General features: G+C 35.7%; 1 protein-coding gene across 1 annotated transcript; it reads left to right on the forward strand.

Annotated features, from left to right (window-relative positions):
• The first annotated feature begins 2,577 nt into the window (after positions 1 to 2,577).
• On the forward strand, positions 2,578 to 11,686 carry LOC116020092 (probable membrane-associated 30 kDa protein, chloroplastic). The gene is made up of 11 exons (XM_031260566.1): positions 2,578 to 2,862; positions 4,906 to 5,015; positions 5,119 to 5,229; positions 5,427 to 5,491; positions 5,594 to 5,675; positions 6,273 to 6,347; positions 6,451 to 6,521; positions 6,689 to 6,771; positions 9,943 to 10,007; positions 10,318 to 10,392; positions 11,238 to 11,686. The coding sequence occupies exons 1-11, from the start codon at positions 2,736 to 2,738 to the stop codon at positions 11,352 to 11,354; spliced, it is 981 nt and encodes a 326-aa protein (XP_031116426.1). The 5' UTR covers positions 2,578 to 2,735; the 3' UTR covers positions 11,355 to 11,686.
• Positions 11,687 to 12,423: the final 737 nt, after the last annotated feature.

The raw sequence follows: 12,423 nt of genomic DNA on the forward strand, positions 1-12,423 counted from the left end.
ATTGCAGGTTGCAGATAAAGAGAAAAGACCGTTGGCCATTAACTCCTTAACCGATGAACATTGCAGGTTGCAGATAAAGAGAAAAGAGATAGATAGACAACAAAGAGTAGGGAGAAGAGTGTTTCCATTCCATCAACATGTTTTCAATACATGATACATCTTATATATAAGCACAAATGAAACAATAATTATGATATTAAAGCCATGACCGTTACATCCGTTACACAATAATGTCCACAATTATTACTATTTATAACAGAAATAAAGCAATAAACAACTTGTCTTCAAAAATAGAATGAATCCACAATCTCTTTTGGAATCAAATATGCAAAAGAGGATAATATATCCTTTTAGAAGAAAGGGAAAAGTAATTTCTTTACCCAAGATTCGAAATCTCACTATATTTTCTCTATCATGCACTATTGTTCACTATCTCTCTAGACTCTCATTTTTAGATCTAAAAGTGACAAATTAAACCATGCATCAAGGCTCGGCACACGAGCATCAACACAGGCATGTCGAACCCCGTCTATGGAGATTGTCACGTCACGAGCGTGATGACGCTCATGATCAAAGTAGGTCCTTGTCATGAGTGTGTCAAAGTCCGTGACTGCTACTGAAACCGTGTCACAACCATGTTCTGCTCATTTCCATGTGCTCTCTTCCTAGGTTTCCTCCAAGTGACATTCTACTTTCTTTCCATACACTTTTTAGTTCTAAATTGGTCAACTTTGCTCCAATTTGCTTCTTCTTCCCTTTATTGTGCAATTAGGATAAACTATAAATAAAAGCACTGCACATTAGTTAGTCAAAATTCTCAATTAAATACATCATTTTATGCATCAAATAGACAAAAACATAGGGTAAAATATAGTAAACAATAGGTGTGATCATCTGGCTAGTGACGTTAATCGTAGCATTTCATGAGAAACACCCCATGTTATCTTTCTTTTATGGTTAAATGTATGATAAATTCATATTTAATCATGTATTACCCCATGTTTAACCTTTATTTTTTGCTTTAAATGTAAATATTATGTTTAAAAGGATCCCCATTTGCGTTATTTGTTCAATTATGTACAAATTCTCTTGTTTAAGTAAAAAAAAAAAAAGGATCAAGTTTGCACGTGTTTTAGAAGAAAATTAATTATTGCGGTCCAAAGAGAAGCAAAGGAGATGATACAACACTTCTTTAGAGAGCCTAAATGTGGTTTTTTCAATGGTCTTAAGCATATGGGTGAACCAAGGGCATAATGGATCGGAGCAAAAGAGTATGGAGTTGCAATTTTCGCTCAACATGACCACTGTTAGGTATTTTTATCATATCTTAGCATAGAAATGTCCAAATTGAGTGATTCTTGTGCCATTGGAAAGCCACTTAATGGGCTACATAAGATGACTTAGAGATCATCCACCTATGTAAGTTATTGAAAATGTGCATGAATGTGTAGTACTAGATCTTCTAGACTAGACAAAATGAAGCCATGTTCTCGTGCTTCATTTCTCAATTAGAGCTTAAGTCAACGGAATAAACCCTAAGTTATCTAGACTGGATTTAAGTTATGCAAGAGGAACTAAATTGGTTCAAGAGATACCAAGTATTGGAGTTGGTTCTAGGACCAAAATTTCAAAATGTCATATGGATAAAGTGAGTCTTTTGGAACAAGATGAATGAAGAAGCAGTTATTGTTCGGAATAAGGATCATCTTTTTGCAAAATGCTACAGTCAATGAGAATGCATAGATTTTGATGAACCATTTGCAGTAGTTGCTGGACTTGAAGCAATAAGGATATTTCTAGCATGTATGACACCCAAGAATTTTGTGGTATATCAAATAGATATCAAAATTGCCTTTCTCAATGGGTTTACTAGAAGAAAAGATGTATATTGAACAACATCTGGGTTTATTGTCAAATGAGCATAAGATAAGGTATACATGGTGAAAAAGACCATTTATGGTCTTAAGCAAGCGCCAAGAGCATGGTACGACACTTTGTCAAACTTCTTGGTAGAAAAGGATTTTTTAAAGGGTAAAGTGGACAAAACCCTATTTAGGATAGAAGATAAAGGTCACATTCTACTCGTGCAAATCTACATAGATGACATCATCTTTGAATCATCAAACCCTAAGTTGTGTTAAATGTTCTCAACTCTCAGTCTATCATGCAAACCCCAATATGCTAATTGCATATTATGTGCATGTAGTTAACATATTATGTGCCTTCTATTTATTTACATGCATATAATATTTTATCTACAATCATATAATCTGAATGTCATTTTAGATCAAAATTCACAATGAAAGGTGGACCCTAGTCCAATGTATAATTTGCTATATTTCCTAGTATAATGATTAAAAAAATTAAAACAAATAAACAAAGAAACATGCCCCAAAAACGGCGAGGCCCATTCAGAACATTTCAAAACATTGCTTTTCCAAAAGTCTGCTCCATAGAAAAGGCCCAAATAAGCAAAATGGGTTTGGATGAAAGAACTGGAAAAAAAAAAATTTATTTAGGAAAAAAAAAAAAAAACCCAGCAAAATAAGGATAGACAAAAAGAGCACAGTCTCTCTCCTCTCCAGGACCCCTTCTTTGGATTTGCAGAGTTACACATTGATTTCCCGACTTCTCTCTCTCTCTCTCTCTCTCTCTCTCTCTCTCTCTCTCTCTCTCCAAACGCCTACACGGTCCCGCCCAAAGACGGAGCCTTTGCTTCGTTAGCCGAGAAGAAAATGGCTCTAAGAGCGCCCATAGCAGGAATGAGCACAGCTTCAACTCTTTCGGCTCCGTCATGTAACAATAAGGGGATAGTGGTTGTGAAGCCGTCTTCTTTGGGAACTTCCTTTTTTGGTCGTAAAGGTACGAGTGCACTGCCTTAAACCCGTTATCCTCAAGTAGAAAGGACTAGTATGTTCCTTTTCCTGTTTGGTAATCTGAAATTTAGATGCGCCACTATTGATTTCTGGTTTCTGTCCAATTCCAACTTTGATGGTCTGGAGTGCGGTATTTTTGTTGCTATACTGAAGTCTAAATTCAATAGTGATATTAAGTAAAGATTGTTTAATGCGATTATTGGAATCATTGATCCAACAATGGACTTATTTAGTTATTTAAGCCATGTGGATTATTTAGAATATGGATGGATTGTGAAACACTCTCTAGCTTATTCAAGCCATGTGGAATGTGGACTTTTCATAACGCATAATCATAAACTATAACTATAATCCATTATCTTAAGCTTTGCCAAGATTGCAGGAAGTGAAAAGGTTACGTGTAAGTACTGATCAAAGTATAAGACCCTAATTGAAACTCGAGGATTGAAGTGTATGTAAAACTGGAATGAACCTTAAAGAGGTTTGAAGAAGGAAACCGATATCATAATTTAATTAATGCGAATTTGATTTTAGGAAAATAAATATTGGGCTCCTTCTTTTGTGGGGATCACTATTTGTTCTATGCAGTGAAACAAAAATCAAGAAGGTATGGTATGAAATGAGGATTCCTGAGGAATCACAATTCTGATGTAATGGACATATCAGATATAGGGAAGGAATTAGATATCACAGTTGCGTATTCTAACCAAATTCCTACATTGCTAACCAGCCATAATTAAGTATATTCATATATTTATATCTTTGGTTCAGGACTCCATGTGTGCATGTATATATGAGAAGTAGGATTTTAGTGAAAAGTATATATTCGATAAATAAATAAATAGGACTTAAAGATATGGCATAGAATCCTCAATAATGAGGTTTTCTTGTCGCCAGCCTTTGATGTAGAGTCCAATCCCTTAGTTATAAGAAGACTTATTAAGGTTTGGGATACTTGAATTAGAAATATTTTGTAATAATAGTGTTCAATCATGGGAAGCTGCTTGGTAATATGAATTTTCTTGCCTATCTTCAATACAAGCATACCACTAGTAATAACTTTATACACCACATCACCAACTCTTTGTTCAGTGCATTACTCTTGCAGTTGTTTCCTGATTCCAGTCTTCTGCTTTATTCACGGAGTAAACGAAAAGGAAATTATTATTGCATTGTATCTTCATACTAGTGTAATGTTTGAATAAGCGACTTTAAAGAAGATGTGCTGCATGACTTATTTTCCAACTTCACAATGAATATATACCATTACGATGTGGTTCAAAACTGTCACATTCTCATAGATATGGACAACATGATGCTTAATTATGGAGTGGTATCTTCTTCAATTAATATGTTTTAGGGTTGTATGGTTGTTTCATTTTGCTGTTGCTTCTTGGGAGTTTGAGAATTTCCTTGTGATGGGCCATCAATGCGATGGATTTTTCTTTGTTCTACATAGATTATTGCTGGTGTAAATCATGTAACAAGCAAGTGGGAATGCAGTTGTTTAGATATATATATGTCACAAATATACATGTGTAATGATATGATTGCTTCTCATTTTTCTGCTGTAGTTTCATCTTCACTAGAGAGTATTGTCCTCTTGATTGTGATCTTGCTTTTATGAAATGTTGCAAAAGTCTAGTTTGTTGCTATTACAAAGATATGATTCTTCCATGCTTGATTTGCATAACTTTCTTCCCATCCATATCATATTTCAGTTTGATTTTTGCATCCTCTACACAATGCACACTGGCATTAATTAGATATTGCTTCAGTTTGCCAATAACTGCAAACATGTCTTGTAAATTTTCCAAGTTGCAACAAATTCTGTGTTATGATAGAGATGTATGTAAGTATGAAAACTGCTATAGTCCTAACAAATTCTGCTGGATGTTGAACTAATAATAACTATGTAGATGCATGCCATGAATGCTGTGTTATGTCTGAATGGATTTATGCTAGTCAGCTTGTGACATAATTCTTTCTCTCACTTCCTTTGCATTTGAGCCCTTTTCTTCTCTTGTAGCTGGAGCTTTAAAACTTGCAGTTGCAGTTGGACAGCGTCCTCATTCCAACAGATTCGGTGCCCTTGTTGTTCGCAATAATCTCTTTGACAGATTTGCCAGAGTAGTCAAGGTTGTTTGTTATCAATGATTTCTTGTTCCTTCATCGTTCCTTTTGTTTTCCCATTACTAGTTCTTCATTGATGTAATTTTCTATTTTATTTTGTGGTATGTAGTCTTATGCTAATGCCGTCATTAGTTCCTTTGAAGACCCAGAGAAGATCCTGGAGCAAACTGTGCTAGAGATGAACAATGATTTGATAAAAATGCGCCAAGCTACAGCACAGGTATGCTTTCTCTTGGCATTGCTTTCGTTTTTTTCCCCTCAATTTGTTGAGCTCTTTGATATATTTCCTTTACATGGTTCTGAGGAATAAATGACCAATATTAGCTACAAAAATAAGAATCCAGAATTCACTGCTTCATCTGATTTAGGTATATGGAAGGCCAAGTGTTAAATTCATGTCTTTTTCTCATATTGAAGGTCTTGGCTTCACAGAAGCAGTTGGAAAACAGATACAAAGCTGCACAACAAGCTTCTGAGGACTGGTAACAGCCAAGAAGCCTTGGCTTGCTTTATACTGTTCTTTCTTGCTTTGAGTTCTTCTTTCTTTCTTCTTTTGTTACTTTTGTTCATTGTTTCTATTATAGGTATCGTAGAGCACAACTTGCTCTTGAAAAGGGAGATGAGGATCTTGCACGTGAAGCTCTGAAACGTAGAAAATCTTATGCTGTAAGGCCTTTCTGTATCAAAGGAATCATATTAATTTTTCTTAATTTTTAATGTTTTAAAGAAAGTTCTTATATTAATTGTCAATTCTGGTGTGGTGACCAAGTCTTAAACTCTTCACAGAAGATGTTTAAATCATGGCAAACATCATTACTGAGAATTCCCTACTAACTGAAGGCTGTAGAAATGTAGAATTATTTAAAGACCTTCTGAACTAAATGATGGATAAAAGCCTTTTGAAGTTTTCAGTAGTACCTAATGAAACCTATGAAGTTGTTACAATTCAGCTTAACCAAAAAAATAAAACGACAAACTAATTCTAAAATAAATACTCCTTAGAATTAATTTTGCAAAAATATATTGATTACATAAATATTTCAAAATATCAAACAAACACTATGAAGATTCCTAGAAAAATGTTTATCATTGGTAACGTCTTCAACAAAAATTATTTGGCATAAAATATTTGTTACATCCAATAAAATTGTGCTATACTATGTTGATTTGGGAATATTAAATAGTAGAAAAGATGTGCTATAATGACTAAGCTTTGATTTTTGTACATTCACTCTATTAATCAGTTGTCTTTGTATTTTTCAGGATAATGCAAGTGCATTGAAGGCTCAGCTTGATCAGCAGAAGGGTGTGGTTGACAATCTGATCAGCAATACACGGGTGCTCTGCTATGAAGCATTTCTAGTTGGATTGAATAATAATATTCTCAATATTTATACACAATTCAACTTTTGGTTTTTACTTTTATTTTCTTGTTTGACAGCTTTTAGAGAGCAAGATACAGGAAGCAAAATCAAAAAAGGATACATTAAAAGCACGTGCTCAGTCTGCTAAGTGGGTTCTGGCCCTTTATAGTGTTATAGTTACATATTAATTTTCTACAAGGGATGTAGCAATATAGCATTGCTTATCTAATTATAAGGAACATGCTAGTGGCATAGTATTTCTTCTTTCTTTTTCCTATTTTGTTGGATTAATCCACCGATGTTATACCCCTTTAGGACTGCAACCAAAGTATCTGAGATGCTGGGAAATGTGAATACAAGCAGTTCCCTTTCAGCCTTTGAAAGAATGGAGGAAAAAGGTTCTCTCTATTTTCTTCTTCATGATTTATTCAACCCTAGATGCCATGAACTTCTTTAACTTAACTTTTTATGATGTACATGTGGCGGATTTCTCTGCATGTACTATTCAAATTATGTGAAACTGACCAATTTGGACCATATGGCCATGTTTACCTGACTAGTCAAATGCTTTGCTTAATTTCTCCTAGGCCTTGTATCTAAGTAAAACTATATGGCCCTTGGAACTTAATCAAGTCAACGTTTAAAAATGCGCAAATGAGCGCCTCGGTGCGAGGCGTAGGCCATGGGCAATGAGGCGTACGCCTCAGGGCGTGTCAGGGGCGTATTTTTTAGGCAAAATAGGCTAGCCCAAAAAAGTTTTCAAGCCCAATTTATTTTTTATAGCCCAATAGAAAAGACCCAACCCTAATCAAATTAAGAGAAAAGTGTTAAACTCTGAGAAGAAAGAAGAACCTACGCCTTCCTGGGACTGCAAGAGAAGAAAGAAGCGACCTCTACTATCTGGCGTCTTCACTGTCCGGCGACCAACACCAACCGGCAACCTCCAATGCTATTTTAATTATTTGTAGGTTGATTGTTTATAAGAATGGTGAATCATTCAAAGAAGAGTGGTGTGGACATTGGTTCAGGAAATCTTGGGGTGACTACAGTTTACGGGTGCGAAAAATAAAAAAGATTCGGCTTGGAACCATTGTGTTGAACTAGTTCATGAAGGTCAAAAAAAGAAGCCATATAAATGTTACATGTAATTATTGTGAGAAAGTTATCAAAGGGGGGAGGGGTTGTCAAGGATGAAACATCATCTTGCCAGGACAAGAAACAATGTTAAACCGTGTGCTAATGTACCGGAAGCAATTAATCAACAATTTATTGATTATTTAAACAAATTGGTAGCTAAAAAGAATTTAGCACATATGGAGTTTGAGCAGTGTGTGGAAGTTAGCTCATACTTTGGTAGTGAGAGGGAAGGCGAGGATGAAGACAATGTTGCTTCCGGTGGTTCTATTTCTAATAGAGGTATCCGAGGGCCTATGGATAGATATATGGTGAAAGGAAATGCTAGTGGTGATCAAACAACCACTATTGCACCTCAAAATGCAAAAGAACTACGCCACCAAGTCTATTTAGATATTGGGAGGTTTTTTTTATGAAAATGTAATACCTTTTAATGTGGCAAGAAGTGCTTCGTTTGTTAACATGCTTCGGTCGGTTGGTGCATCTGGTCGTGGACTTAAGCCTCCCAGCATGTACGAGCTTAGGACGTGGATTTTGAAAGAAGAATTGAAGACAACAGAATTATTTGTTTATGACATTAAGAGTACATGACCAGTAACTGGAGTTTCAATCATGTCTGATGGTTGGCAAGATGTTAGACATAGGAGTCTAATTAATTTCCTTGTCAATAATCCTAGTGGCATAGTATTTTTGAAATGTGTTGATGCATCTAAGCATGTTAAAGATGCTAAACTGTTGTTTCAGTTGCTTGATGAAGTTGGAGAAGAGATTGTGGTTCAAGTGATAACCGATAATGCAAGCGACTACCGGGCAGCGGGGTTAGTGCTTATGCATGCACGTGCATTAACCCTGCTGCCCTGTATAAATGCTTTCTTTTCTCCATAAGCATTAACCCCGCTGCCCGATAGTTGCTTGCATTATCTGTGTTATCACTTGAACCACAATCTCTTCTCCAACTTCATCAAGCAACCAAAACAACAGTTTAGCATCTTTAACATGCTTAGATGCATCCACACATTTCAAAAATACTATGCCACTAGGATTATTGACAAGGAAATTAATTAGACTCCTATGTCTAAAATCTTGCCAACCATCAGACATGATTGAAACTCCAGTTACTGGTCATGTACACTCCAGTTACTAGTCATGTACTCTTAATGTCATAAACAAATCTTTCTGTTGTCTTCAGCTCTTCTTTCAAAATCCACGTCCTAAGCTTGTACATGCTGGGAGGCTTAAGTCCACAACCATATGCACCAACCGAAGCATGTTAACAAACGAAGGACTCCTCCCAATATCTAAACAGGCTTGATGGCATAATTCTTTTGCATTTTGAGGTGCAATAGTGGTTGTTTGATGACCAATAGCATTTCCTTTTACCATATATCTATCCATAGGTCCCCGGATACCTCTATTAGAAATAGAACCCCCGGAAGCAACATTGTCTTCATCCTTGCCTTCCCTCCCACTACCAAAGTATGAGCCAACTTCCACACACTACTCAAACTCCATATGTGCTAAATTCTTTTTAGCTACCACTTTGTTTAAATATTCAATAAATCGTTGCTTAATTGCTTCCGGTATATTAGCACACGGCTTAACATTGTTTCTTATCCCGGCAAGATGATGCTTCATCCTTGACATCCCCTCTCCCCCCCTTGATAACTTTCTCACAATAATTACATGTAACATATTTATATGACTTTTTTTTTCTTTACCTTCATGAACTAGTTCAACGCAATGGTTCCAAGACAGATCTTTTTATTTTTCGCACTCGTAGTCACCCCAAGATTTCATGAACCACTGCCCGCACTACTCTTCTTTGAATGATTCACCATTCTTATAAACAACCAACCTACAAATAATTAAAATAGCAGTGGAGGTCGCCGGATAGTGAAGATGCCAGACAGTGGAGGGCGATTCTTTCTTCTCAGATTTTTACACTTTCTCCTAATTTTTAATCAAATTAGGGTTGGGTCTTTTTTATTGGGCTTGAAAATTTTTTTGGGCTAGCCTATTTTGCCTCAGACATGCCCTTAGGCGTACGCCTCATTGCCCATGGCCTATGCCGCACTAAGGCACGCCTCATTTTAGTATTAATGAATTAGAAAGTTGAAAGGTCTCTCCAGTGGGAAAAAAGTTTACAGTGTATATTCTTAACTCCATACAAATTTGTATGGAAATTTGATTGCTGCGCTTTCCTGTTTTTGACAGTGGGGTATAATATTCCAAGCCAAAATGATAATGCTTTTCTTTTTCCTGATTTTCATAAATTTAGTTTGTGACCATTAACTTCTGCATGTGGTTATTTCAATCTGACTTTTTCCTAAATATTTGAATAAGAATTCCTCAAGGCATGTACTTGCACATTTTTTATTAGAATACATGAAACAATGAAGTGGAATGACTGACAATAGCTTTTCTGTTCATAATAGTCCTGGCCATGGAGTCTCAAGCAGATGCTCTTAACCAATTAACAAGTGATGAGCTCGAAGGAAAGGTAAATAGCTCCCTTCCCTTTCCTGTTGTAATAGCAACAATTATTAAGCATACTGATCGTCGTTTAGTTTTCTATTTGCCTAATTAAATTCTTATGAAGTGAAAATTCAAAAAAAAAAAAAAAAATTGATGAGATGAATGCCTGATCAAGTCTGCCAATTACTTTTCTTACTGCTTGTAAAATCCTGTCTTTGCATCAACTTGTTTGTAATGAGAATATTTAGTCATGTTTGTATGCACATACATGTAGGGTAGCATTAACAGTGAGCCAGGATTATGTCTTTGCTTCTAAGTTGTTCTTGCCTTTGCAGTTTGCATTGTTGGAGAGCACTTCTGTTGACAGTGATCTTGCTGAATTAAAGAAAGAATTGTCCGGAAGCTCAAAGGTAGTTTATTTGTTCTCTCCCGACATGATTTTTGTTGATTTAGGGTGTCCTGGTTTTCTTATAACACTTCTAGCAATAGGAGTTTAATTGAAAAAGATGGAATAAAATAGTGCCTTGGTCATTGTTAATCGTTAAAAAGAGTTATTTTATGAAATTACTTATTTCAATTTTTTCATGTTTCACGTTTCTTAAAAGAATGGAAGATCAATGTTGTTAGTGTTAACAGGGAAGGACAGAACCAAAACTAATTAGAAACAAAATAATCATAATCTAAAACATATTCTGGTTTCCTTTTGCCTTCATGGAGGAGTGGGTTGTAGGGTCTTTGGGATGACAAGGGAAACCCGCAGCCACTACCCGAGGGTGTGCACTAGGTAAACTTCGCCTTGGGACCCTAGCCACAAAGGACCAAAAGAAGGTAAATCAGCCATAGCTGACCGGCTCAAATCAAAAAGTCTGGGATTCGAACTCGTGACCTTGTGGTTACAAGTTTGTATGCTTAACTATGTTGGCTGGGTTACCCCAGTTGTAGGATCTTTGGATTTACATTAGAGGTAGCCTTTTATAGATGTACTTTTACGCTTCCAGGTTCTTCAAATATTTCAGCATCTAGAGAAAAGATCAAACTAGGCCAATGATTCCCAGGATCAAGCTTTATAGTTTTCTGCATTTGGGTCTTGACATTGAACCCATTTTTTCTTAATTTTCTCTAGCATTTTCTACTGTTCAGGATGCTTGCTCCTAGATAGTTGGATTAGAGCATCCGCTCTTGTGATTATAAGTTATAACCATCAAGAACTCTAGTTATTTTTTGTTGACAAGCCATCTTTTTCACTGATAAGCAGAAAGGTGAGCTTCCACCGGGCAGAACGCCCGTTGCTAGAACAGGCTCGCTGCAGTTTCAAGATGCCGAGATTGAGAAAGAACTGAATGAATTACGGAGGAGGGCCAACGATCTATAGGGAAGGGATCACGGATGATCTTGAATCATTTTTCAGACTCTTGTACACTGCCGAGATAGTTTATATGCAACAAAGAATTGCCATATGAAGAGGCAAGTCATTTAGGGAAAAGCATAAACAAAATGTTGATCCTGCCGCGTATGGTCAAATTATAATCTTATTGTTTTTTTCACTTTGTATATGGATACAAGTGCAGCCTGGAAGTCCTTATGGGTTATTGTACTGTTGTAAATGAAATGGATCGCCTTCACCTAGAATAGTATGTACAATCAGATAATTCAAACTTGGCAGAGTTGGTGAGGTTTTGTTTGACCTTCTTCTTACATTTGCTATAACTTTGCTTCTGCATCTGATGAGGTGAGGGATTGAACCTAAGCAGTGACTAAGTCTAACCTATGTCATTCGATATAAATGGGGTAAGTTATACGCATGTATGTCAGTGGTTCACCGTATAATGGTTAAGGTGACCGTACCTTGGGCTTGAGTTGGGTATGATCTAGTCCAAAATGTTTAATTATTATTTTTTATTTGAATTTATAAAATCATTTTTGTGTATGGTAAAGATTCAAACATTTGATTCATACGAAGTAATAACTAATACTCTTTCTAACTAAATCAATTCAACTTTTTGTAATATAATATGTAAATGGTACAATTGTAATATAATACGTAAGGGGTATGTGTGTGTACAAGGTTTATAAACATCAATTAATATTTATTTTTAACTTTTCATAATATTATTTATTATATTAATTTAACTTATACATTGATATTAATATAATTCATATTTAATATTTTTATTTTATAAACATAAATACATAATATAGTTTATATTAATAAAATTTATAGAAAATGCTCGGACCGGCCCCGCTCGGGCAGCTGCCACCACTCCCGGGCCTTGCTCTCCATGTCCCTTATACTTGGACCAGACGCGACATAACCATCACATTGTTACACAAATAATAAAACCAATATGTTGTATTTGGCAAATTATTGTTTGGACCATGGTCCACGTAGCTGTGTAGACCATGAACATAAGGTACATTATTTTTGTACACTATAAAATAAT

The sequence above is a fragment of the Ipomoea triloba genome, chromosome 5 (genome assembly GCF_003576645.1).
Source record: "Ipomoea triloba cultivar NCNSP0323 chromosome 5, ASM357664v1".
NCBI lineage: Eukaryota > Viridiplantae > Streptophyta > Magnoliopsida > Solanales > Convolvulaceae > Ipomoea > Ipomoea triloba.

What these genes read in the sequence shown, in the direction of transcription:
- LOC116020092 (XM_031260566.1), top strand. Translation starts at nt 2,736, where the DNA reads ATGGCTCTAAGAGCGCCCATAGCAGGAATGAGCACAGCTTCAACTCTT. An exon ending in GATTTGCCAGAGTAGTCAAG is followed by an intron (nt 5,016 to 5,118) that starts GTTGTTTGTTAT and finishes TGTGGTATGTAG; the next exon opens with TCTTATGCTAATGCCGTCAT. An exon ending in AACGTAGAAAATCTTATGCT is followed by an intron (nt 5,676 to 6,272) that starts GTAAGGCCTTTC and finishes TGTATTTTTCAG; the next exon opens with GATAATGCAAGTGCATTGAA.